The sequence below is a fragment of the Stigmatopora argus genome, chromosome 18 (assembly GCF_051989625.1).
Source record: "Stigmatopora argus isolate UIUO_Sarg chromosome 18, RoL_Sarg_1.0, whole genome shotgun sequence".
Classification (NCBI taxonomy): Eukaryota; Metazoa; Chordata; class Actinopteri; order Syngnathiformes; family Syngnathidae; genus Stigmatopora; species Stigmatopora argus.
The window spans coordinates 2,943,262-2,970,977 of record NC_135404.1 but is presented as its reverse complement, the minus strand read 5'-3'; the positions used below and the strand labels follow the sequence as shown (position 1 = coordinate 2,970,977).

General features: G+C 39.5%; 2 protein-coding genes and 1 long non-coding RNA gene across 4 annotated transcripts in view; 1 reads left to right on the top strand and 2 right to left on the bottom strand.

The window, feature by feature from the left end:
* dcxr (dicarbonyl/L-xylulose reductase) overlaps nucleotides 1–5,151 on the top strand; it is a 14,285-nt gene extending 9,134 nt beyond the window's left edge. For both annotated transcript variants that reach the window (XM_077625982.1, XM_077625983.1), the window contains one exon: nucleotides 8–5,151. In XM_077625982.1, coding sequence (XP_077482108.1) covers nucleotides 8–111 — 104 coding nt within the window. In that variant the 3' untranslated portion in view covers nucleotides 112–5,151. The remainder of the gene's footprint in view (nucleotides 1–7) is intronic.
* On the bottom strand, nucleotides 5,152–27,716 carry rac3b (Rac family small GTPase 3b). The gene is made up of 6 exons (XM_077625984.1): nucleotides 27,512–27,716; nucleotides 15,491–15,562; nucleotides 12,455–12,572; nucleotides 11,746–11,808; nucleotides 11,058–11,217; nucleotides 5,152–8,039 (listed from the first exon to the last, which is right to left on the bottom strand). The coding sequence occupies exons 1-6, from the start codon at nucleotides 27,544–27,546 to the stop codon at nucleotides 7,909–7,911; spliced, it is 579 nt and encodes a 192-aa protein (XP_077482110.1). The 5' UTR covers nucleotides 27,547–27,716; the 3' UTR covers nucleotides 5,152–7,908.
* On the bottom strand, nucleotides 16,398–20,857 carry LOC144092853 (uncharacterized). Its single transcript, XR_013306159.1, has 2 exons — nucleotides 17,722–20,857; nucleotides 16,398–17,132 (listed from the first exon to the last, which is right to left on the bottom strand). It is a non-coding gene; the product is annotated as an uncharacterized LOC144092853 (long non-coding RNA).

Below are 27,716 nucleotides of genomic sequence, written 5' to 3'. Positions count from 1 at the left end.
TGTCCAGAGGTGGACGAAGTTGTGAACAGTATTTTATTCCTACTGAGTGATAAGAGCACAATGATAAATGGAGTATCTCTGCCAGTGGATGGAGGTTTCCTTGCCTGTTAATAAACCAGCACAACGCAACCTCAACTCTTCCCCCCAAAAAGTTGTATTTTTTCTATTTACCGTATTTTCTCGAATTAAACGCGCACTCGAAAATAACACGCAGGTAATTTTGGGCCAAAAACATCTGGAAAAACGCAGTAATCGAATATAGTGCGCACCTAAAATTTCCCGCTGACGAAAATCAGAAATCTTACCTTTTTTTCTTCGTTTCACGATTGTTTTGTTCAAAACCGGATAGAGAAATCTTCAGGTACGAGCGTGTCGAGTGTCGTGCAGTTGGTGGAGTTATGCGTTTGAATTTTAGGACAATAGATGATACACAGAGTGGACAAACATATCATGTAGACATGTTATGTTGCAATACCTTTTAGACTTCCTTGAACATTGACTACATTTCAATTGACAATACCATGTTTTAATTCAAATATCTATTGTCATTCTCAAACAAGAAAAGGAACATACAAATTGAATAAATAAATGATTTGAAGATATGCACAATGGAAAAGACTATCACATGTGTTTAAACTACAAGTGTTCATCAAGAGTACAAATTTATTCATTAGAATCCTTCAAATGAAGAGTCCGCATCAGAATCTTTAAATAGTCTCTGCAGATATTCCTCTCTCTCTGTCTGTCCTCTCATCCGTCTCCTCTTACATCTCTTCGTTGAGAATCCTATCAACGTCCACGCTTCCTTCATCCACTTCCTCTTCCTCCCACAACACATCATCCTCAGTACCATCCAGCTTGTTGGTGAGGCAACACTTCTTGAAGCCTCTGGTGATGATGGCAGGCTCCACTGCGTCCCAACTCTTCTTGATCCACTGTGTGATTAGCTGCAGTGATGGCTTTCTGGTGTTGCCACTTGCTGTAAATGTTTTCTCCCCTGAAGCCATCCATTCCGCCCATCTCTGCTTCATCTGTTGCTTGAAGGGACGGTTGCACGAGACGTCCATGACCTGGAGTTGGCTGGTCATACCTCCAGGAATTATGGCTACATCTGTTCTGGCTTCTTTTAAGATGTCCTTCACACACTGCATGCGGTGACACCTGAATGCATCAAGAACTAACAGTTGTCTTTGTGTTGAAGGTCTTGCACTCCATACTGTTCTTATCCAGTCCTTGGTGAGATGTTCATCCATCCAACCCTTCTCCTGGCAGCGGACGATGACACCAGATGGCCACACAACATCCTTCGGAAGGGTCTTGCGCTTGAAGATGACATATGGTTTCATCTTGGAGCCATCCCCGTATGCACCAAGCATCACAGTGAAGCGAGATTTTTCATTTCCTGTAGACTTGATGGTGACTGACTTTACACCCTTAAAATCCACAGTCAGTGAGTTCGGCAGATCAAAAGTCAGTGGGGTTTGATCAGCGTTTCCTATATTCCGAAGTGCATAGTGGTGCTTCTTCCTCATCTTGATTATGAACCGCTGATACTCCATCAGTTTATGTTCGTAGTCCTCCGGCATCCTTGGGGCAATTGACGTTCTCTTTCTTACAGATAGGTCGTGCCGTTGCATAAACTTATAGCACCAACATGCAGACGATTTGAAGCCGGAATCCTTGTTGGGTTTTTTCATGATTTTCAGGGCGAGGATACGCAGCTCGACTGTGTTAATGGCACACCCTGCAGCTCTTCTCTCAGCAATCGTTTTAAGAAGTTCTTTCTCTGACTCTGGGAACATTGCTTTTCTTCCACGTCCTGATGCTTTTGCTGTTGCTTTTTCTTTCAATAATGAGTCTTTCTTCTTCCTCCAACCACGGATGTTAGCTTCACTAATATCGAATTTTCTTCCAGCTTCTCTGTTGCCCAATTCCTCTGCCACTTTGATGACTTTTCTTTTGAACGCTGCGGTATAACTTGCTCGTTTTGATGCCATGTTGCTTGTACAATGTCCAAAACTGAACTGAGAGAGGGTGAACTGAGACGAGTACGAGGCTAGAGGGGGGCAGTGGTGGTCTCGGCTTTCCGATTTTCGATCGGCATTACGAGATGACGTAAAATCCGTGCGTCAAAGTGAGTTTGACAATGCTTTTTTCGATCGAAAATTTGTAATTTATTTTAGTTATTGATTATAACACGCACCCCCATCTATTGGAATTAATTATATAGCAAAAATCTGCGTGTTATATTCGAGAAAATACGGTATTTGGTTTCATATGTCAGAATTGCTGCTGATTAGGTGATAGGACAGTTTAGGAGGATCTAGGCAAGGAAGATGATCTTTAAAACCTCCAGACTACTGAGGGACTGTGTGGTAACCTCAGTCTCAGTCTGCAGAAGGTCCCCACCTTGTGGACTTCCTGTGTGTGGCTCCAGTTTCTTACCTAGGTCTACAATGTCTTGTGTGTCTTGTGTCTGTCTTGCTACTGCAACCGAGAAATTTCCCGAATATGGGATGAAATAAAGTTCTAATCTAATCGGCAAATTAACGCACGATTAATTCATTCTTTCCTTTAATATTTTGGGTTTGAATTTTTGGTCAGGAGTTGTCATGCTCTGTCTTGTGCGTGTGCTTTCTCCAGGTACTTAGTTTTCTTCCCTAATTTGAAAACCATATGGAGTTGGTTAAACACAAGAATCCTAATTGTCCATAGTCTCGAGTAAGTATGTAAGTAAGAATGCTTATTTGCCTGTATGTGCCCTTTGATTTCTTCAAAACCATTTCAGGGTCTGTTGGGTTCATTCTGGGATGTTACTATATGTTCATTTGGAATTAATAGGTAATGAAGCTATAATTTAAATTGTGCCATACTGTTTGGACCGAGTGCACTTTCCCCCAGTCTTCCTGTCGGGGCCAGTCAATTGTTTTCATAACTATGGACTGAACAGGACAACAAGTTCCAGGCCAGACGGATGATCTACAAGGACTCTTAAACTGCTTTGTCTCGGAATCCTGCAGACGGCGATAAATCGAATCAAACTTCCGAGAATACTCGCATTATTGTTCAAATATACTGTTGCTCTGTTTACCTTATAAAGAAATTATTATGCTTACTGGTGCAAATTCTAATGCCGTTGTTTGATTTACAATCCGCTCGGGTCACTTTTTATGCTTATTGTGCAAATTCTTACGCAGGTGTTCCGATAAAAACAGATTGTTTTGACAGTTGTTTTTTATAACCTTCATGATGTTATTTGGTTAAGCTTCTACAATTGTTCAAAACAGTTGAGACAGTTGTTTTTGCTTATGCAATTGTTTAAATCAGATTACCTTTGAATGTTTTGGTTATGTGCCGCTAAATGGACCGAAGAGTATGCCGCTGGTCAGAATCCTCTTGCGAACGAAGACGCGTTGGGAGTGATTTTCCTTGCAAGTTGTAAACAGTTATGTTGAAAGATGTTTTCCAATTTTAATTAAATATTACTAATAATGATTTAAGGGTATTAATCATTATTCCAACAGGGTCTAACCAACTCCTCTTCCCAATTTATCTGAAATGAGCACCACTACATTCGTGACTAGTGTTGCACTAATGCCATTTTTTCATGTACATCGTAGTGCACAAATAGAGATAGACAACCACTCACACTGCTACCAAGTGGGAATCAAATCTAGACTGCCCACACCAAAGTCAGGCGGAAGAAACACTTCACCATTGGGTGGCGAAGTTCAAATTGGTAATTGAATTTGATTCATTACCCACAGGGGGACATTTGGTTAAATCTATCTGATAGGTTCACCAATAGGCATTCCCAAATGCACGCACAAATAAAAGAGACGGGAGACTCATCTGTGGTTTTCTTGCAAGAGAGAATCGAACCGACGCGCTTTCGTCCAAGTTCATTCAGGCATCAGATGCATCTTTTTCCTGTTTATTAGCTTCAAGGACCCTAGTTACAATAGACATCTCAGCTCTCAAGGAAGGGGTGAGAAAATAGGAGTGAGAAGTCAATAGAAGTTTTTGCTCTCAAAACAAATGGTCTTGTTGAGCCAAAGGTTCTTCTCCGCATTCCAGCAGTCCAAGATGATTCGACCTTCATTTGTTTGGTCTAACTAAGGAGCAAGCATTTACATGGTTGCAAGCAGATGTTCTAAAATGACTTTTCTAATGTTTATAAGCTAAGTAAAGCAAAGCGTTCTTCATTGCGAGCAGATATATAATAATGTAAGACTAATAAGCTAAGTAAAGCAAAGCGTTCTTCATTGCGAGCAAATATATAATGTAAGACTAATAACCCTAACACTATCAATTGGAAAAAAATGATGAATATCTCTAAAGTGCAATTTAGTTTTCCAATTCAGTATTCCACGAGGGAATTAAATGGTGACCAAATAGAGAAGGGTAATTTGCTTAGATCTAAAACCTGACAGGAAAATTAACAATTTAAGGTATGTGAATTTGAATGTCCTGAGAATATACCACGTTTTATCAATATCATTGAGATAAGCCATGTTTGATTTCATAACTTGGATTGTTCTTTTGCATCTTGGTACAAAATTGTTTCCACTAACCTCCTAAGATCCAAACTCTTGCAAGGCATGCATTTTTATTTTCTCTGATAATTAGGTTAATTGGGACCTGATGAGTGTAAAAACAAAGAATTATCTTTTTACATTATGTAGTTTCTGAGAAAAATGATGTCCACATCATAAGTGGTCGCCGGGCCCTTGTAGTCCAAAATTTAACATTTTAGTCTTTCGACACCCAAAAATGTGAGGTCCACACATGTAGACGCCAGGTGATAGGACGTTAAAGCTTTTGGCAACCTGAAGACTTTGTATGTAGAAACTTTCATAAGTAGTGGTAGCACTGTATCCATTTTTTTTAATTATTAGAATTTTTCAGGGTTGTTAACATCTTTACTTTCACCCAAACCAACAATATACACATTCATTGTTATTCTGAGTTTACAGTACCTTTATAACAAATATAAAATGGCAATAACATTTCATTAAATTAAATGTCCTTTGCCGTCAAATAAATTTTATCATCACGCTCCTAAAATATCCATATTCAGCTACATTCCACTTTCTTGAATGAATTTTTCCATGTCATGTCTTGTGTGCCAAATAAATCAGGACAACAGGCTGGCGTACTTATACATTTGTATTTAGTATTCCAAAAAAAATGAAATATTTAACCACACAGATGTGAAGTAATAACATTTTAAAAATGAGACACAGTTGGAACAAGTATACAATTCATCTTACATTACGTACATACATGGCCAAAGCACTTCAACCTCTCCTAAGGATTACATTGTGTCAAATAACCAGAGTAATTCCATGCAGTGGAAGGTTTAGAGTTGGTGCTCCATTTTTCAGTTTAACTGTGACACTCAAACAAGGCAGGACAACACTTTCAGCCACACCATCGGCTACGCCACCAAATTACAATATAACAAGGTGGGTGGAAGTGTGCCAAAGAGTGACAAACACCCCATAGCCCTGCACGCATACAGAAATGCATGATTATATTTCATAAAAAGCGCAATTTTGTCACTGGCAACTAAATACAACCAAAATCAGCCTCTTTATTTTACAAGGGTAGCAACACTTCTAACTTCAACATGACTCACTTTGCCTAGAGTGGTAAGAGCTAAATATTTAGTTGAATTTGTAAAGCATTCATTTTCAAAGAATTAACCTTTACATTAATTTGATGTTAGTTTTTTTTGACAGCCATGTTTATTACTGCAATACAATATGAAATAGTACCAAAATCCTGACACTAAAAACGTGGCTTAAAATAAGTCTTTCATGCACTTCCCAAACGTTCGAACCTTCTTACACACATCCACACACACACACACAGACAACATCAAAAAACAATGACATAATATGTTAGGACCCATGCGAACTCCTCCACTCTCAGAGGCAGCAAGGTTGTTGACGTTTGTCACATGTTCACAGTAAAGATGACGTTACTCAAACACTCGAGTAAGATCAGAGGGTTTTGGACAACAAAAAATAGTCCAAAAAGTCCATGTATTCCTTTTGGAAAGTTGAGGAATTATCTAGAATTTCTTTTTTTTCGTAACAAAGATTTTAAATGCATTTCAGTAAATAAAATGTGCTTTAAAGTCACAACACTGACCTTTTGAACGTTGTGACAGTGTCATACTTTGTTTGGATTAACACCACTACTATATATATTTTTTTTATTCCAAGGGTTAAACAACTAATTTATTTCAAATGAAACACATCGCAATTAGAATATTTTTAATATTACTTCATTGTGAAATGTGCGAGTACTTATGTTAGGAGGGTTTTCATCAATTTTGGGACATTTGCTAAATTGTTACACAACTCATGCAAGCAGATTGATACCAACCAGTTTTCCCACAAACCATCAAATTAGTTAATTTAAATAGAAAACATTGCGGTCGCAGAGATTTTGGATAAAATTAATTGTTTTGAAGCTGGCAAATTAAACCTCCTTTTCTAGGTGTAACAATATATTTTAATGTAAGTACAAACTATAAACTTAACTATGAAATTAAAATGTAATATATTAAAAGAAGCATTTTGATGAATAGCAACTGAAAGTTTTGATTTTTTTCTGGTAGAGACTAAAATAATTGATTTTTTTTCTCCAGGAATCTTACTATGAAGTATTTCACGTCAATTAATACACTCAATAAATATGATTCAATTATGCTTGCAGGAAAAATATTTACAGAATAAGTATCAATTTCTAATAAACTGTAATTTCAGGAAGATTTTTACTGATGGCAATTTTTTTATGTACAGCATTTATTTGAGTATAACGCGCACCCGTGTATAACATAATTTGTGTCTAAAAATTGGTATAAAATATTTTTTCAGTTTTTCTCAGCTCACACCAAGGATTACACCGGTATTGGTGACTGGCAAATGCTGAACACACGTCGCCATGACAAAACATTTATTTACAACACATGGCACGGAAACCTGGTAAAACAAACTACTACCAGTATGAACACAATTCTCAAATGGAATTTACATTTTTAAATCCTTAAAGTCTAATTCATTATCATAACATTAAAAAAATTTCAAAGTCTGATTCGTCATCATCAATTGATTCTATTCATCTTGAGCGAGGATAGCGCTCCCTGGGTGGACTCCTGTCAGCAGGTGCCCCGTTAACGTTTCCCTGGAACAACTTTTTATTTATTTTTACCCTATACACTTTCTGAAGGCTATTTGGAGAGGGCTGGCTTTTGTAAAAGAAGGTAAATTATCGCCATCTGGCAGACAATGACAGGTTTTACGTCTCACATTATAACGGCTGCGGAGGGGACTTTTTAAACGGCGGAGGGCAGTTTTTCACCGGGATTTGGTAAAAGAAAAAAAAAAGTGAAGGTCTCGTGTATAACGCGCACCCGAACGTTGCTTCAGTTTTTTGGTACAAAATTTTGCGCGTTATACTCGAATAAATACAGTAGTTCCTTAAAATAATCTAAGAATTTACTCAATATCTTAACGTATTTACGGTTCACTTTCTATCAGTCAAAACAGCATTCACTCAAGCAAGCATGACTAAGAAAGACAACGTAGCAGTGTAAGATGATTAATAGAAACCTTTTGTTAGCCCTCATTGGAACTCTGTATGGTTCTATGAGTACAAACTACTTTATGTAAACAGTCAATGTTTTTTTTTTCATTTGACCTTGTCCTGTAATGATAACACAATCAGATAAGTATTGGTCCTATACCAATATTGCGTTGAAAAAAACATCAATATAAACAAAGCAATCGAACGAGTGTGCAACCATTGAAGCTAGTCTTCCATCTTCATCCTCTAAGAGATGTAGCGGTACTTGTTTAATGACTTGCAGTGACATGTTTTCGCAATATTTTCTTCTCAGAACATAGTGCACCTCTTTCCCCTCTTTTTCACAGGTGGAGGGCAAAGCACGGCTCGGATGGCCTCGTCAAACACTGTCTTCAGGCCTCGCTGGGTCAGTGCTGAACACTCAAGGTATTTCACAGCACCTAAGGACCAGGAAAAGGCTTTAGTTAGAGACAATTCTCATGGGTTTACATGACGAGTGTAATCCATTTGACATTTCCTAAATCCCGCCTCCAAAATGACCATCGAGCAATCATACGACCGTTGTCAAGGGTGTAATCACCGACAAACTTTCAGATGCCCCATTGTCTAATTGATTGATTTGATGACTTTGAGATTGCCAACTACGGAAGAAGAAAAGGATCAACATTTTCTAGACGTCTAAAATTGTGAAGTGATACCACTCCTAGCTAAATGTCTCCAAAACAAATGTCTTCTCTTAGGGGAAAATTTAGCGAATGCCAGAGGCTAAGTAGCTGTGTTGCTTAACTTGAACATGGAGTGAAGAATGTCTAAGTATAGACGTTTCATTAGTTAGAGTTAATTGCATGTCTTCCTTTGCAGTCTATTCTTTGAGTACGCTAACATTAAAGCGGTGCTTTCTGTCTTTAAGTACACATAGTGGTCTGGTAAGTGCCTCAACTTATTTTGTTTTCATTTAACACTTTGTGAACAGACAACTTAGAGTAAAATAAAGGGTTGAAATGCTAAGGGTTTAACGCCAATAGCCTTTTAATATTTTTTTATTTTCAATATAACTATTGGCTGCCCATTGTAAACATTTGTGGCTCGATTTTTCATTTTATATTGCTCCAAAATAAATAATTTGAAACATTCTAGTATAGGTCTGCCTGTAATGACTTGTGCTATTGGAGTCGCGAAGCTTGTCGGCTTAGAGACGGTAACTAAAGGTGGGGTGGAGGGTATTGTGAAGGATCACTTGGAGCCAGCTGTTGTGGCAGTCTCTTAACCATCTGAAAATCCTGCTCAGGCCCAATGTTGGTTTTAGTTCATTTTTTGTCTTGCTTGGTTTTAAAACCACTGACACTCCCACAAATTCAAGAATGCGGACAAAGCAAAATGTGAAGAACAGTTGACGTTGCCATTTTTCGTCCGGGTCATTTCATTCCCTTCACATCGAGATGTCAAACTCAGTGGTTCACTTCACTATTTCCAGGTGGGGAGGGAAATACATAAACAATAGAATAGGAAGAAATAATTCAGGAAAGATTTGGATGTGACTTATACCGCTACTTTTGAATGTACAATCATACTTACGAATGTCTCTAGTAACAAAATGTTTTGTATGCAATTCGAAAATGACCCAAGTTACAAAATACCCCAAAAAGTAAATGCATTTCCTTATCCCTTATTTTATTTGGAAAATATTGTCGCAGATGCATTGATTCTCGCTTTAGAACATCGCTAATCTCTACTGGGCTCGCATTTCATTGCTCTCATTCTATCTCATATAATGACAATAAAAACATTCAATTCAATTCAATTGGCTGTCTCACAGCAACTATCCATGTTTCAATATTCTTTCCTGCATACCTGTCCACCTCGACTAAATGCTCCCCTTTATTAAAGATTGCAATTCCTCTAATGAAGCGATTAAAATCTGTACAAATGCAACAGGGCACATATTTTCACACACACACAGATGGGCACAGGTAAAAGTCTATTATGTAATACAAAGTGGACAGTTTTCGGCTGGTAGAACGGGCTCTTGCCGCCATCTGGTGGACAGACGTGGATATTACGTCTCCCATAATAGAGGCGGAGGAAATTACTTCAGCGGTGCAGGGCACATTTTCATATGCTTTTTTTTTTTAAGACGTTAATAAGTCATTGCCTTATAACTTTCTCTCATTTTTGTGTTTCCTCACATCTTTCATACAAAATTGGGACACTCCGACTAATTTTAAAGGGTTTAGTTGGTAGTTGTGCGAGGACCATGGAAAGAATTTGAGAATTTACTTATAAATTACACCTCTACTTACGAAATTTTCTAGTTACGGAAAAAGTTCTGGAACCAATTAATTTTGTAAGTAGAGGTACGACTGTATTTTTGTTTTAAAATGTTACTGACAATTAATTGCAAAGCTCTTGTGCTATCACTTACGATTAAAATATTTAATCTTTGCCCAATAATAATCCAAGTTTATTACCAGTTCTTTTAAAACATTTCTGGTGATCAAAGTGATCTAATCTGTCCACGTAAACCCCTATGCCACTAGGCTGTACTTTGTTGCGAGTTCATATGACTGTATAGTCATACTTCTACTTACGAATGCCTCTAGGTACGAACCTTTTCAGGTTACGATTTTTTATATGCAAATGAGAGACTTGAGATACAAAAAAGATCCAAGTTACGAAATTCCCCAAAAAGTAAATGCATTTCCTTATCCGTTATTTTATTTTGAATTCCCCTTATTAAGCGATTAAAAACTGTAAAAATGCAACGTGGCACATATTTTCACACACATACATAGGGGACACATAAAAGTCTAAAACGTACTACAAAGTGGACGGCTTTCGGCTCTGGTAGATTGGGCTCTCGCCGCCATATGGCGGACAAACACGGGTATTACATCTATAACGGCCCTGGAGGGAGATATTTCAGCGGCGCAGGGTACATTTTCATATGCTTTATTTATTTTAAGACATTAATAAATCATTTCCTTATCATTTTCTCTCATTTTTGTGTGTTTCCTCACATCTTTCATACAAAAATGGGACACGTGGACCAATGTTAAAGGGTTTAGTTGGTAGTTGTGTGAGGACCGTGGAACGGGTTAGAGAATTTACATATAAAGTACACTTCTACTTACGACATTTTCAAGTTACGAAAAAAGTCTTGAAGCCAACTAATTTTGTAAGTAGAGGTACGACTGTATTTACAGGCCAACTAATCTAAATTTCCGTGTGTGCGTGAATTGTTGTCTGTCCTGCGATTCTGCGATTGGCTGACTACTGATTCAGGGTGTCCCTCTGCTTGATGCCCATAGTTAGCTGGGATAGCCTCCAGCACCACCTGCAGTTCTTGTGAGGATAAGCGGTTCAGAAAATGAAAACCCTGTTGGATGCAATACATTTTGACATAGCTTAAATAAACTGAAATAAACGCCCTCTCTACTGATCTTTGCCACATATCTCACCAATCTCTCTTGCCATGGCTAGACCCTGTGGGTATGTGATGGGGGAGAGTTTCTTGTCCCGCAGCCTCTCGATGGTGTCCTTGTCATCCCGCAGATCTAGCTTGGTGCCCACCAGAATGATGGGTGTGTTGGGGCAATGGTGTCTCACTTCAGGGTACCACTGAGGCACCAAACACATACACAAACACACGGACACATAGATACATGTGCACACCCGCACAAATGGATGTCCAAGTTGGTGACATGAGGAAAAAGAGAAAAATTAGTTTGATACAAAGGCAAAGTGCTGCACGCCTCTCATTGACTATGAAAAATTTGGTAACAGATCTGTCAGAAAATGGAAGTGTATATGAGCACAAAACAATCTCACTATAGGCACTACAGTGTGAGCTTTGACCCTCAGAAAAGTGTGACTTCATATGTAAGCATCTTATGATGCTCAGCAGATAAAACCACAGAGGATTTTTACGCTCACTCTGCAGAGCGTTTGAACTCATTCAGACCTCGTCATGCAACCTTATGTCTGACCCATAGGGTTCAAATATCCTGGATTGTAAAATGAGGTCTGAATGGGTGGGGTATTGGTGCAAAAAGCCAGGTGGAGCAAAAGATATGCCTCGTTGTGGTCAGACACGGCCTGGAGGGAGTCAAAGGGAAGTGAGTTCGGGCAATCAGTCAGCGTACTGACCTTAGCTCGGACGTTCTCAAAGGAAGCCGGGCTGACCAGGGAGAAGCATATCAAGAACACATCCTGGGAGAAAACCACAGACATGACTAGTTGAGAGCAGTGTCTACTTGTGTGTAGCCTCCAATATCTGCGGCCATGGACACACTTTGGGCAACAAAAGGAAGACTGAGGTGTATTTGACTATGGTATAAGCTTCAAGGCTTTTTTGTTTATCCAGTAATGGTATTTCTTTATTTTAAAGCTTACATAAATTTGTACTTAATCGTAGTATTAATCATTTTCCAACTGTTGTTGGCTTGGCGGTGCAAAATCCTGCCGGAAATATTTCAACTCCTAATTTGAAAAAACAAATACTAGCACAAAGGCACTGGAACACACTACAAGCTGAAGGTTGTGATGAAGAGTGGCTACTTCGTGACCTGCAGGCAACAATAATTCTGCAATTAATAAGCCCTGATATAGAAAATCAAATTTGTGTTTGTGGGGGGATAGATACTGGTTCATGCTACATAACTAAAATGTTTGAAGCTAACAAGTTCACAAATAATGGAGTAGGACTTCAAATTAGTTTCCAGAAGGCAAAGAACAACTATTTGAGTGGGGATTTATGAAGGTTTATCTTTCATTTATGTGCCAAAAAATGTCCCATAAAATATAAACAAAGAGAATGTTGAAACTGCAGATCATTAGTGAGAACGGGTTTGATTACCGTCTGTGGGTAAGATAATGGTCTGAGCCTATCGTAGTCCTCCTGGCCGGCTGTATCCCAAAGGCCTAGGTTGACCGGTTTCCCATCCACCATCACATTGGCAGAATAGTTGTCAAAGCTGTAGGAAGTATGATTTTATGCTTTATAAAAAAATGGAAAAAAATAAACAACTTCCTTGTACTGTGATGAAACTCAAACTATATTCCTAAAATGAATTTATTTCTTCTCTATCACTACAGTGCATCTTGGGATATAGTATTTGATTCTCTAGTCTAGTAAGCATCCTTTATTTTCCACTTTTCCAGATAGATTGTGGAATACAATTTTGTATCTTACTGGAGAAATTGACTAAATTTAATCTCTAAAACTAATTTATAGACTAGGGGTGTCAGACTCGGGTTGGTTCGCGAGCCGCGTTAACGTCAACTCGATTTCAGGTGGGCCGAACCATTTTAGATATAATATTTAGATTATTTTTTATAAATGGATTAAAAGAACTGGATTAAAAGCCCTGAATATTCAGTTTTTTATAGATCTAAAACAATGTTTATTTGATCTTTTTTTAATATATTTTTAGATTTTACAAAATGATTTTTGAACTAAAATCACAGAAAAAAATGATTAAAAAAATGACAATTATTGATTTAAAAGGGGGAAAAGCAGGAAATTTAATATACATCTATACTCTTCATTTGAATTTGATCCTAAAACAGAAAGTCGGCACTCATGATTTACTTTCCCGGTCCACACAAAATGATGCGGCGGGCCAGATTTGGCCCCCGGGCCGCCACTTTGACACAAGTGTTATAGACTAATAAATTAGACCTGTAACAAAGACCAACTTGTGATTGAAGAGGTCAAATTAGAGCGTAGAGGGTTTTTTTTGCAAAAACAATCCATATTCCGTACAAATTTGTAGTAATTGCCCTTTTTGTCAAAGAATTTGGCTATTGGCTGTCCCAAGTTTTGTGTATTTGTTCTCCAAACATAATTAACTTTCACACCAGTTATCTACTAAGCCTGGTGAAAAAGTGATTTGTCCCTTGTAGAGTTAGAGTAGGCACCAAATGGCAAAGACAGAAATTTGGACCAATCAGAAGAAATCATTTCGACTTGTCAAACCAGTGTCAATTTGACTGTTGAAGGGAAGTAACATTTAATATGTAGGAGAAATAATCAAATAATTGAACGTTATTAACTAGCAAAAGTTCTGAGTCTGTTTGGTCAAGCAGGGAAACACCTTGGCCAAATCACTAAGCGTGCAGGAGAAGCAATAAAAGAGAGTAGGCAGGACACCCCCTTTCCTTGTCGGAGGAATGCACAATCGGGGAAACCCGGGCCCCCCACACCCCAGGGACGACGGACGCGAGATGATGGACAGGATGGACCTTTCTTGTCGTCAAGTTGTATAATGGCGCTTGCAGGAGAGAGAGACTTCAGCATTCTATCACATCTCTGCTAATGCTCTGATTGGATAGATTGTCCCAGCGCGCTGTATTTTACTCCTCTGTCTTGGACAATAAATTGTTTAGATTAGAACATGTTGTGTTTGGAGTCATTTTTGAAAACGAACATCCATGGAACTTTAAGGATTCCCAAGTCAATAGGTGAATTAAAAAACAGACCTTTAGTGTTAAATCATACATTTCCTATTTCTGAGTTTTATATTTGGAGGTTCCATTAAACTGTAGTTCTGTGTCAGGTATTGATTCTCACATAAGCCCTTTAGTTACATTTTCTACTGTTCGTGATCATTGTGTTCAAAGTGAGTATTCACATTTGCAAGGGACAAAATATTTTAGCTAACTGTCGCCCTAGTACCTCTATAATATGATAACCTATCTTCACTAGACATTCAAAAAGCATTATAAAATGGCAAGCTTACTATTTCCTATACCATCAAACACCAACAAGTACCGTATTTAGTCGCATTTATGCCGCACCCTGAAAATTGCCTTGAAATTTTTGAATTTTGCAATTTCTTGTGTACAACCCGTTCCTTTGATTCCCAATTTTCACCTCCATATTCATGGTTTTAATAGTATAACTGTGTTACTTTGAAGGGAAAATGTGAAGAAAAATCGTCACAAGTGATATTTCTGACATATTGTATGAATCAAAAGCACATTAATATCAATAGCATAAGAATGTTAATATGCCTGTCTTTGTAAATGCAAAATATCGAATTATTCAATTTGAAAAAATAAATACGTCTATTTTGATGAGAACCTGATGCTTTCTAATTACACAAATGACAATTTTCTTACCAGAAGTTTAAGATGTTGCAGAAGCCATATTGCTTCTAATGTCAAAATATCTCGATTCTTTCGATGGTTCATATTCCTCCTTGTCACTTTCGAACAAAAAATAAAATGAAAAAAATCTAAGTGGAATTTTGTTTTGTTTCAAAATCAAGGCTACTCATGTCTGGCCAGTTAGAGCATGTTTAAATAGGTTTAAATGGCAGCGCCCTAGGTAAGATGGCTGCCAAGGACCTAGGTAAGATCGCCATGCCCCGAGCAAGCAGTGACGGGAACGTGAGTTTTTTTCACGTTTTAAGCAAGGTACGTCCGTTTTTTTCTTGAATTTCATTCATAGACGTCAAAATATATATATATATTTTTTGCATTTTATCTGTTTATCTTTTCTCTATTTTGAAATGAATGAGTAGAAATATCGGGTGCATTCGCTTGCGTCATGATGTCATTTTGTCGTGACGTCATTGTGTCACGGCGCCGTTAACTTGCAGTTTTTTTGCATGTCATGTTTTTATGCGCATATAAGCCGTACCCTCGATTCAGTCATCATTTTTGTCCGACAAAAGCAGCTTATATGGGAGTTAATACGGTATGTCAGAAAAGTAGTGCACGTGCCTGTATTATCTAATGTATGCCTGTAAAAGTAGTGTGCAGTCATACAACAAGAAAATAATAATCGAATCACAGCATTCTGATTGTTAATGAAGCCAAACGCGAAGTACAATGTTTTTTTTTTTGAAAACTCTAGATCTGTGTTTTGTTTATAATTGTTACTTACACAGTGGGGATGTATTCCCCTGGGAATGCATTGGTGGTGTAGCTAATCAGCAGACAGGTCTTACCCACAGCCCTGAGAAACAATAGAGGGACAAGTGTAAAACAGTTGAATTATGAATGTGTAATAAACCCCTCTGAAGATGAGTTATACGTTTGAAATTAGTAATTCTGGGTGAAAAACAATTTTTCTGTATGTACTGTTGGCGATATGCCACAATTTTTTTTATAAATTAGTGAAAATTATCAAACAATTCTGACTTTTGCTATTTTTTTAAAACTATTCAACCCACATATACAAGAAATTATTTATTTTTAAAAGTACAATGGAAAAAAATACAGACAAAACTGCAAAAGAGAATGTAAAGTGAAAGGTTGTTCGTCTCCCATTATAATGGCAACCGAGGGGACTTTTTCACCGGGAGAGAGCAGTGTTTCACCGGGATTCGTATATAACGCGCAACCGAACTTTGCTTGTTTTTTGATACAAAATTTTGCGCGTTATCTTCAAATAAATACGGCGGCGCGCACTGACGCTGCGGCTTTATGCTCTCCAGTTCGGTATTTTTAATATGAAAAGATGTTTGGGTGGTGATCTGCCTCCTACTAGCTGACTGAAGTAAGGTAAGCGAAAGACAGTGAGAGGTAAGCGACCTGTATCCACAACAGTTACAAGTCCGTAACTTACACTTATTTAGGTCTTTTGCCGAGTAAACGTAGCTTATGGAGAAGCACCATCAATTTCGTCACACGCAGTTTCTGCGTGTGATGACAAGTAGGCTTTTTGTGTTGTGATAATGACGACAGGGCCTATGTCCGATTATTATTATTATTATTATTATTATTATTAAATAAATACGGTACTCTTAAAATTCTCAGCCATTTGATGGGTAAGGAGAACAGAACAAGGATTATTGGATTGGATAACTTTATTCATCCCGTATTCGGGAAATTTCATTGTCACAGTAGCAAGAGGGTGAGAATGCAGATACAGGAAAGGCATAGTTACACATAGTTACAAGTTCGACAATACAATCGCAAAGTCCGCAAAACAACAAAGCAAAAAGCACAAAGTAGAAAGCAAAGCAAAGTATATGGGATCATTAAATCAAATCAAATCATTAAGACAGAAAAGCAGCAAAAACACAAAACGAGCAAGAGCAGACGGAGTTACCGCTACCGGCTTCTACTTGAATGGCGCCATCTTGGTTGCAGTAGCAAAAACGGATACAGACTCAAGAAAAAAACGTTGTAGAGTTGGATAAAACTGGAACCACCCACAGGAAGTCTTCCACAAGATGGGGAACTTCTGCAGACTGTGATCGAGGTTGAAAATATGCAGAGTCACTCTTCCAAGCTTATCCGCACAGTTCCTCAGTAGTCTGGAGCTGAAGAAAACAGCAGCAGGGCAGAGTAGAACCCCTCGACTCCGTTTCCGGCCTGGTAAGCGCCAACAGCACTTCCATCTTATCCCATAATGGAATGGTTGATCTGAAGCGTCTCTTCTTCACTTTTGTCCAGCTCCGGATTTCCACCGGCATTTGGGTGTTGCACCTGCTGCGTATTGTTCACAGCTAGTCCCATCTGTATGACAGCGTAGGCATGGCTGAATGGTTCCAAAAAAGAAGTAGCAGAAAGAAGCCAGGCTAACAGAACAAAGAAAGTAGTAAAACATTAAAGTATAAAGTACAAAGTAAAGTAAAAAGGAATATTAAGAAATACTAAAATGTAATCAAAAAAGATAGAAAGGCTGTAAAACACGAAAAACAAATAAGAGTGGACAGAGCTACTGCCACCGGCTGCCGCGTGATGGCGCCGTCTTGGAGGAAAAAAGAATTTAGAAATTAGTGCTCATCACGGTTTTTATTACACCAATGTTTGCTCATTATTCAAAAAGTAAGACATCACACATCTATCTCAACATAGGACGAGGAATAGAGCAAAACTAATTCTTAAGGCAGGAAATAACAACGACTTGGAATTAAATAATGAAATCAAACCTGATGAGAAGGCACGGGGAAACGAGGAACATGGGACATGGAGCAAGGCATGGTAACGTAGCATGAAGCAAAACAAAGCAGACAATCCGACAATGACTATCCAACACATGGGATTTAAAAAGACAGAACAGGGGCTATCACAAAGTGCACACAGGTGGTTACGAGACGAAAGGAAAGCCAGGAGGGACACGAGGCGAAAAGCACACCAGGGAAAAAGGTAACAAAACCAACCAACCCTAACACAGCTTGCTCCAGGCAGACGCGAAAACTGGCCCAAAATGAGCTCCGTTGAGAGTTCGTTTTGGTGCCCCTTGACCAACTAGACAATGTCCACCAGCCCCATCGCCTACCCCCGTGACACAATTTTGCCCGTCGCAAACTGCGGTTCAGGTTGAGGCTCGACTGCAAGTTTGTCGAAGGCACTCGGTGGCCACAGCTTCCTCCAAGCATAAGTTCAAGCACACAATGGCAGTCAAAGAAACATGGAGGGTTGTTGTGAGACCGCCAAATGAAAGCCCAGTAGAGTGTAGTGAAATTGTCAAGCAAGAAGCAGTGCATCCTCGAAAATTTCAAAATAAAATAACAGATACAGGAAATATGTCGACGTTTTCGTAACTTGCCTCTTTTTTCGTATCTTGACGGACTCATTTTATTTATTTTGTTTATTTCATATTGCCAAGCAACTTTTGGTTTTAAGGCAAATTTATAAAAAATTAAGATGCTGTCAAAATATCTGAGGTTTTATTATTCATTGCTTTTCAGAGTGGAAGGAGGGAGTTTTCTTCTCTTTATTGCACAACAGAACAACAAAAATACTTTGAAATAACTTAATTACTGTCATAATTGAATAACGAGTAAAGTAATTTATTCACTTATTTACAGAAGATTGAAGCTTCAAATATGAAAGAAAAAATTTGGGACAGTTATTGATATTGGCTGATCTTTTTTTTTTAATCGTGATAGCAATTTTTGTCATATCACCCAGGCCTATTCCCCACAGAGAGATCTGAACCCACTGGGCGTTGAACCTTCAATTTCACAACTGTGATGCAGACATACTAACCACTCAGTCACCGAGACAAAATCTGCAGTATTATTCCTTTTTTCAGAAGGGTTAATGCCTTACACTACTCATTGCTGGAACGTGATACAGTAATACCTCAACATATGAGTGCCACGAAATACGAGCAATTTGAGATACGAGTAAAATTTCGAGCAAATATTTACCTTGATATACGAGACAAATTTTGATATACGAGCATACAGTCAGGTGTGGCCAATGCGAGAGGCTGCTTTTGAGAACAACATGGGCACTGTCTTTCCCGTCGAAACTCCCTCGTGTAAATGTCTCTACGAGCGTTGAATTTTTTCAGTTTTTTTTCCCCAGTGCAGAATGGTGTACGAGCGGCGGAGCTTGCTTGCTAATACGAGAGGAGTATACTACTTCTCGTTGGCAAGTGGTCGTGCGTTATTCTATTGTGAGGACATTTGTGTGCATCATTTTCGGAATATTTTGAAGGGAAGGCAAAAGAAAACAACCCTCGATAGGTTGCAGCTGAAAGTCAGGGTGGAGGTGGGGGAAATAGAGCCAACCCAGGAGAAGAAAGGTATAAAAATATAAAACAAAATTAGAATTAAGTTTAGTGTAAGGTTAGATTAAATTTATTTTTGAGGGTGTTTGTATGGTAATCCAAGTTCATTTAATTTTGTTTATGTTGTTACAAGCATGCCTCTCTCGCTTTCTCTCTCTCTCTGTCCCTCTCTCTCGCTCTCCCCTCCACGAAATCCGTCTAATTTTAGTAGTACTATTAAACATCATAGCCACTAGTTATTTGTTACTCTGTTAACAGATGGCGAATTAGAACAAATAATGTTTTTCCATTCCAATATCCTGTTTTTTGGTGTTTTTTAAGAGGGTTGGAACGAGTTAATTTGTTTTTAGTTCATTTCTATGGGAAACGTTGATTTGAGATACGAGTAAATCGACATACGAGCTCAGTCCCGGAACGCATTATGCTTGTATTGTACCACATTACACCAAACACCGACTATAATATACTATGTTTAATAAATGTTAAGTGATATACTGCTAACATAGGTTTACTTTTACAGTGGTACCTCTACTTACGATATTAATTCATTTCAGAAGTGGTTTTGTAACTTGAATTTTTTGTTAGTGGAGTGGCATTTTAAATACACTAATCCAGAGGTCGGCTACCTAAAATGTTGAAAGAGTCATATAGGACAAAAAAAACTAAACACAAATGTTTCTGGAGCTGCAAAAAAATTAAAAGCCTTATAATGAAGGCAACACAGGCTATATGTATCAAAATAGCCTAGTATCAAAATGAATACATTGGCTACAAATAAATCATGAGCTTTCATGATTAAATGTTTATTTTCCCTTTCGTGCATTCTGTAGAAAAAGATGCACCACTTTGTTGTACGATCCTGCCTCAAGTTGAACTTTATTACAAAATTAATGAATTTTGTTTCATTGCGATGACGAAATTAAAGATTTCTGGCGTTTCCCCTTGTGTGTCCTGTCCATTTGAGTATTTGAGTACCAATTATAGTTTCATCTGCTGTGTCTTTCCCACTCGCCCTCCTCGTGTGACCCAGTTGTCCCTAATTGCATTTTGCTGGTGTTATGTTGGTGTGCTTTGTGTTCCGTTGTATTTTCTCCCAGTAAGTTTAGTTTCATTTTATTATTTCATTTTCCTGCTTTTTCTGGCTCAGAATTTATTTTTGTGAAGCTACCTTCTAAAATTAAATGTTATGTCAGTGCACACTTGTGTCTACTTGTTTTACCTGCCTCCGAGTCCAACTCTGTTCACCTCACCAAAAATACACCCAAAAGTAATGAAATCACACTTTTTCTCTCTTCCCCAATTGGGTACTTGGCTGCAAATGGAAATGTCTTTCCACATGACTCTTTTATGTGATTTGACCACTTCTCACTACAAAGCGAACATTTAGGCAATCCTTCTGCATTGGCAATGAAGGCAAATGATTCGGTCCGGTACTCGGATGATTCGCCTAAAGACGTTTCGCCGACGGACGTTTGACAGACGGACAGGTCGCCGAATGACGTTCCGCCGAACGTTCATTCGGCCAAACGGCCGTTCCTCCGAATGAACGTTCGACCGAACGGAGGTTTTGCCGAAACGGGATTCGCGCGCTTGCCCCGCCCCCGGATCGTGTGTGTACAAGTTTTTCAACCTCGGCCTGCGGGCCATATACGGCCCGTTAGGATTTTTAATCCGGCCCGCCGCCGGCGTTGTCCAAATTATAGTAAAAATCAATGATTCATTTCCCTTTGCCGCTCATCACTCTCAATTTATTAGTCTAACGTCAATGGCAGCCCGGGAATAAGCACTCTTGGGGGGGGGCATGGCAGCCCGGGAATAAGCACTCTTGGGGGGGCATGGCAGCCCGGGAATAAGCACTCTTGGGCGGGCAGATGTAGCAGAACCGAGCCGTAAAATGACAGCAATCGGGTCAAATCCATCCTAAAACAGCATTTAATGATTAAATACAAATACTGGAGCTCTTTGGACATTAGAACCGAGCCCAGGGAAGTGAATTCCTCGGTAAAATGTCGCGATGATGTTGCGATGGAGGCAAAAAAACGTCTATATACGTCCATGTGAAAAAGACCAAACAAAGAGAAGAAAAATATTCATTAAGCTATTAAAAATGAATAAGACATGAAGATACATTTTCCATTAAGATGGAATTGCGAGTTCATAGTGAAGTTGGTGGTGGGGGATGGAGGAATAGGCGGATGTTTGGCAGCTGAGAATACATACGTACACGCGCACGTGAACACAATTTACCAACTTACAATCACACAATTTACCAACTTTAAGAGAAATATAAATTCAACGGCCTTTGACGACATAATTTTCCCTAAAATGAGCAGAGCACACTTAGCCAAACCGGGCGATAGCCCGACTCATGGACACTTTGATAAACTGCTTATATTTTTCACTTGCATCTGGAAAAATCTTTCCAGGAGAGAATCAAGATAAATAAAGTTGCATTAAGCACTCAGAAAAACTAACAAAACAGCAAGTTCGAACTCCGTAACAAGGGTTAAAAGCACACGAAAAGCATCATGGAGACGCAGCTCCCTCCTAACCAATGGGAGGACAGCGAGGTTTTGGGAGAGAGCAACTCTCTCGCAGCAATTTCAAAATAAAACACAAGGTGCAATTTCAAAACTTTGCGTTTTGTGACTTGAATTTCTCTCATATCCAATGTTCCCATTGAGATGTTACACAACCTGAATAATTTGTATGTAGAGACATTCGTACGTAGAGGTACTACTGTATTTTGGCAATATATATCATCAAATCACACAGCACCAACCATTTGTAAATGTGTGTTTGTTTGCGGGTGTGTGTGCCTGAGTTCGTGTGTCTGATTAAAGGGAGACGGCTCCTCCTTTTCAGTGAATACCACACAGATAGTGGCCTACATTCACATTGCCCGAGGGACACAGTTGCCCCCTGATTTTACCCCCATCACAACTCACATGTGACCCACATTTACAATCATAATCACAGGCAGGAATGACCTCTAACCTACTCACATACAACAAATGGTGGTGCATGAAAGCAAGGCGCGAGTGATTTTTGAGTGGTTTCTTTCGTAGAGTGTCAATGAGGCTGACAGTGTCAGTATGCAGAAGAGTACCAAGAAACGTACAGTATTTGAGGACAATCTGTTCACTGCTTGAAATAATTAGTAATGGGGATCATAAGTTCACTCTGTCATATTATAAAATTTTCACATCTTAAATGTCAATCATTTTCATTAAATTTTCCCCAACAAAGCAATTATAGGTTGTACCATTAGTTTATTTATATTTATATATATATATATATATATATATATATATATATATATATATATATATATATATATATATATATATATATATATATATATATATATATAATAGTTCTAAAAAGAGCTCCACTTTAAGATGGCCAAATCTTTGAACAGTGTTAAAGTGACTTTGACTTTTATTCAAAATCCAGTATAGTAAATTTGTTATGTACAGTTCTGTTGTAATAAACTTTTTAAGTAGAATGCATTTAAATTAATCATTTAGAATTACTTGCTTTTATGAATTTTATTTCTTTTTATGAAGAGGACACAGAAATTTATATTCCTTTCAAATGTTCTTTATCCATATTCAAGAGGATTTTAGAAAGTTAAGTATTCTTGAATTTTAAAGTGTTTAGTTTGCTGTCAGGGAGTATTTTAGTTGATTTTTCAGTTGATAGTATTTTGGTTATTTTTATGGTGTATTTTAATAGGTTTAAGACTATTAGGTAACCTCTAAAATGCATTTGTATACATGGAGTATCAAGTAACTTTTAAATTGCATTTGAGTAAATATTTGAGTGGAAAAGTTGTATTGTACTTGCACTACTAGTATACCTTAATATTAGATATGTTGCCTTTTGCCCAAAATTTGACATTTTTCTTCTCATTGGTTGTTGAGATGTGAACACAGTCATACCTCTACTTACAAATGCCTCTAGGTACGAAATTTTCAGGTTACAAAAGAGATACGAAAAAGATATGACAGCTCCCAAAAGGTATATGCATTTCCTTGTCCGTTATTTTATTTTGAAATTGTCGTGGATGCATTGGTTCTCACTTTAGAACCTCGCTACACTCTACTGGCTCTCATTGGGTGTCTCACAACAACCACTATCCATGTTTCAAGATTTTCTCTTATGTACTTTTGACCGCCGTTCATTGTCACAGAGTTCTGACAATGTTTTTTGTTGAGTTTTTTTCAATTGTGGATAAAGCAGCTGCTTCCGTTTTTATCATCATGTCTCCCAAGAAAATTACCAGTGCGAATGAAAAGAAGTGATCAGCGAGGAGGACAGTGACGAGTTGGTTGAGGGGCATAAAAACGAACTCTAGAGTTAATGGAACACTCGGCAATACATGGACGAGGAGGAAGCAGCAAGCATTACAGCAGCCAAAATCAAAGAAATACTGGAGAAATTTCACGAAATTTCTGTCTTCGTAGAAAAAACATCCAGAAATAGTGTTCACGAGTCGTGCTATCACCCACTTTGACGACATTTGTCTGTTGTTTTATAGAAACATTGTTAAAAGTCGTCAAAGGCAAACGTCATTGGATTTTTTTTTCAAAATGTCCACCAACCAGCACGGCAGAAGGGCAAGTTGAATCCAAACAGGGAACAACCAATTAAGGAGGAGCATTGTTCATAAGTGAGGGAAGAATGGAATGGGAGATCGACAGGCGGATCGGTGCAGCGTCTGCAATGATGCGGACTCTGCACCGGTCCATCGTGGTGAAGGAGCTGAGCCAGAAGGTGAGGCTCTCTATTTCCTGTGGGTCGTGACCTTAAGAACTGGATCCCGGATACAAGCGGCTGAAATGAGTTTCCCCCGCAGGACGTCCGGACTCTCTCTTATAGATAAGGTGAGAAGCTTGATCATCCAGGAGGGGCTCGGAGTAGAGCCACTGCTCCTCCGAATCGAGAGGAGCCAGATGAGTTGGCTCGGGCACCTGATCAGAATGCCCCCTGGATGCCTCCCTCGGGAGGGTTTCCAGGCACATCCCACCGGGAGGGAGCCAACCTCGGACATGCTGGGCATACTATGTCTCCCGGCATTCCCGGGAACGCCTTGGGATCTTCCCGGAAGAATTGGATGAAGTGGTCAGGGAGAAGGAAGTCGAGGTCTCCCTGCTCAAGCTGCTGCCCCTGTGACCCGGCTGGATAAAGCGGGAGATGAAATGAGAGGGAAGAACCAGTAGCGACTAATAAAATGGGTTAAAAATTAAATTCCAAAGAAATAAAACGTTAATGTTTGTTGTTGATGTTGTTGTTTGACTTCTTAATGTTGCGTTAACAAACCACGCCAAAAGACGCGAGTATCAAAAGGAGATAACAGAACAGCACGAACAAGTCAGCGTATAAACTAAGGATTAAAAAATACAACAAAACAGCACGACCGAGTCGGCAAATAAACGAAGGTTTTCAAAGTACAAAAACACAAAATACAAACGTCAAAAGTCACAGCGAAGTGTTGGACAAGCCGGACGGTAAGCAAGGGTAAAGCATGTAATACTCCGACAATCCGCCAGCTGTGGCAGGTGTCCTTAAATACCGGATGTGTCAATCAGCAGGTGTGCTGATCCCACTCCACCTCGTTGGCTTAATCAGATGCTGAAAAGACGCGTCATTGTAGGCAACAGAACATGACAAGAACTATACACAGAAAGGTCCGGACGTGGGATCGAAGCGTCGATCAGAAGTGTGAGGCTGACCACTTGTCCACCAGGCCGCCGTAATGAAACATTTAAGAAAAAAAAATCATAATCCCTGCATGAAGAGATTAATTTTAGAAAATGTATGTTTTTATTGGGCGGCCCGGCGACTGAGTGGTTAGCGAGTCGGCCTCACAGTGTGAGACCTGGGTTCAAATCCAGGTCGGTCCACCTGTGTGGAGTTTGCATGTTCTCCCCGGCCCTCCATGGGTTTTCTCTGGGTACTACGGTTTCCTTCCACATTCCAAAGGCATGCATGGTAGGCTGATTGGACACTCTAAATTGCCCCTTGGTATTAGTGCTAGCATGAATGGTTGTTTATCTCCTTGTATCCCCTGCGACTGGCTGGCCACCCATTCAGGGTGTCCCCCGCCTCTGGCCCAAAGTCAGCTGGGATAGGCTCGATCACCCCCGCGACCCTAGTAAGGATAAAGCGGTTCAGAAAATGAGATGAGGTATGTTTTTATTCATTTTCTGTACGGCTTATCCTCACAACAGTAGTGGGGGGTGCTGGAGCCAATTCCAGGAAACTTGCGAAGCAGGCGGTGGACACCCTGAATTGGTTTCCAGCCAATCGGAGGGCACAAGGAGTAGGACAATCATTCTCACTCACTCTCATACCTAGTAGTAAAGGAAACCAGAGTCCCCGGAGCAAACCCACACATGGATGGGTAGAAAACTCCACACAGCAAGGTCAGAAACCACTAGTAAATTGATGGCCTTAAGTGTCTCCCAAAAAATCTGTAGTAGTACTAATAAATGTTCACCTTTATAATAGCTGTCTATTGTCAATGTCCCTCCCTGAAAGATTAGAAGAACTGACCCTCACAGAGCACTTTATCATGGTTTCCATCAACAAATTTAAGTGGAAGGGCGGCCCGGAGGCTGAGTAGTTAGCGCGTCTGCCTCACAGTGGGGGTTCAAATCCAGGTCAGTCCACCTGTGTGGAGTTTGCATGTTCTCCCTGGGCCTGCGTGGGTTTTTCTCCGGGTGCTCTGGTTTCCTCCCACGTTCCAAAGGCATACATGGTAGCCTGGTTGATCACACGAAATTGCCCCAAGGTATGAATGTGAGCGTGAATGGTTGTTTGTCTCCTTGTGCCCTACGATTGGCTGGCCACCAATTCAAGGTGTCCCTCGCCTCTGGCCCGAAATCAGATGGGATAGGCTCCAGCAACCCACGCGACCCTTGTGAGGATAAAACGGTTAAGAAAATGAGATGAGACACTTAAGTGGAGAAAATGGCTATTTTGCACACATTTAACACTAACTGAGGCTTGTTTTAATCATGACAAACACTTCACTGTGCCCTAAAGCGGCGGTCCCCAACCTTTTTATCACCGCGGACTGGTAACTTTCTATTTTCTCGCGGACCGGCTAACGGGGAGGGCGACAACTTAAGACGACGCATGAACGACACTGTTGGGTTTATTCTGGGATGTTACTATATATTCATTAAGCATTTAATAGGTAATGAAGTTATAATTTAATTTGTGAAGACACTTTCCCCCACAGCTGCCAGTTAATTGTTTTCAGGACTATTAACTGAACAGGACACCATGTTCCAGGCCGAGACTGTTGATCTGAGTTGGCAATGAAGATCTACAAGGGACTCTTAAATTGCTTTGACTTGGATTCCGGCAGATGGCGATAATCGAATCAACTTCCGAAAATACTCGCATTATTGTTTAAAAAATATGGTCGCTTTGTTTACCTTATAAAGAAAGTATTATGCTTATTCGTGCAAATTCTTACGCAGTTGTTTTGGTTTCCGATCCGCTCGGGTCACCTTGTATGCTTACTCGTGCAAATTCTTACGCAGGTGTTTTTGGTTCCGATCTAATATGAGCAGTTGTTTTTTTACCTTAATGGTGTTATTCGGTTAGTTTATGCAATTGTTTGAATCAGATTACCTCAAATGTTTTGATTATGCGTGGACTAAATTGACAGAGGAAGATGCCGTTTCTTTAGAATCATCCTGGACGAGGGCGAGTTGGGAGTGATTTTCCTTGCAAGTTGTAGCCAGAGTATGTTAATGATGTCTCCCTGTTTTGATTAAAGTGTATTAATAATAAATCTATCAGACACCCACAACGGCAATAAAACAAGTCCCAGGCATAATAGCAATTATTTATTATTATTATTATAACAACTTTTCTCATTTCAAGTAGGACGGCGAGATTAGACACATTAATATTTTTTACTCTAGCACTAGGTGGCTCGCGGACCAGTATCGGTCCACGGACCGGTGATTGGGGACCACTGCATTAAATCTACAAATAGGCTACTATACTTGAAAATTAGAAACAGTATTGACCACTATGACGAACACGCGTGTGGGCAACGGAGAAGGCGATTTTGGGGCCGCAGGCCTGCTTGCTTGTCACAGGGAACACTTTCCTAAGCGTGCATCAGCACTTCAGCCAGCATCCAGTGGCCTACAAGGCGTATGGTGGTCCGCATAGCATCCGGACCCATTTCAGCCTATATAACCCCACAATACAATAAAGACCACCATGAAGGTGCCAAACAAATTCAACTAAGAAATTGAACCACAAAATCCAAACGTGCATCGGGAAGAAGCGGACAAAAACAGGACGATGGAAAGATCAGCGAGCCCCAGCCCCTTTTTCGAAATAGCATCCTCACGTTATCTGAATCGCGGGAGCGAATCTTGACGGTCATTTTTTCCTTACCCGTCGCCGACCACCACGCATTTGATAGCTTGCATTTGGGTAGGAGCTGGGAGCTTCCGGGGAGCCGGTGCTTGTCGTGAATAGATCCGATAAGGTGCACTTAGGACTCGGATGAGACCCGCGAGCCAGTCCGCTCGGCGAAGGCGCTGCAGTAGAAGGAGAGGTGACGAGTGATGCCGAGCGGCTCCGGAAAGTACCAAGTGTC

Bases quoted from the DNA above. Each gene is read 5' to 3' on its own strand.
- rac3b (XM_077625984.1), bottom strand. From the start codon at position 27,546: ATGCAAGCTATCAAATGCGTGGTGGTCGGCGACGG. The intron at 11,809-12,454 runs GTAATCAAACCC...GTTTTCTCCCAG, and splicing joins CATTATCTTACCCACAGACG to GATGTGTTCTTGATATGCTT. The intron at 8,040-11,057 runs GTGAGATATGTG...CCTGGTCCTTAG, and splicing joins AGCCATGGCAAGAGAGATTG to GTGCTGTGAAATACCTTGAG.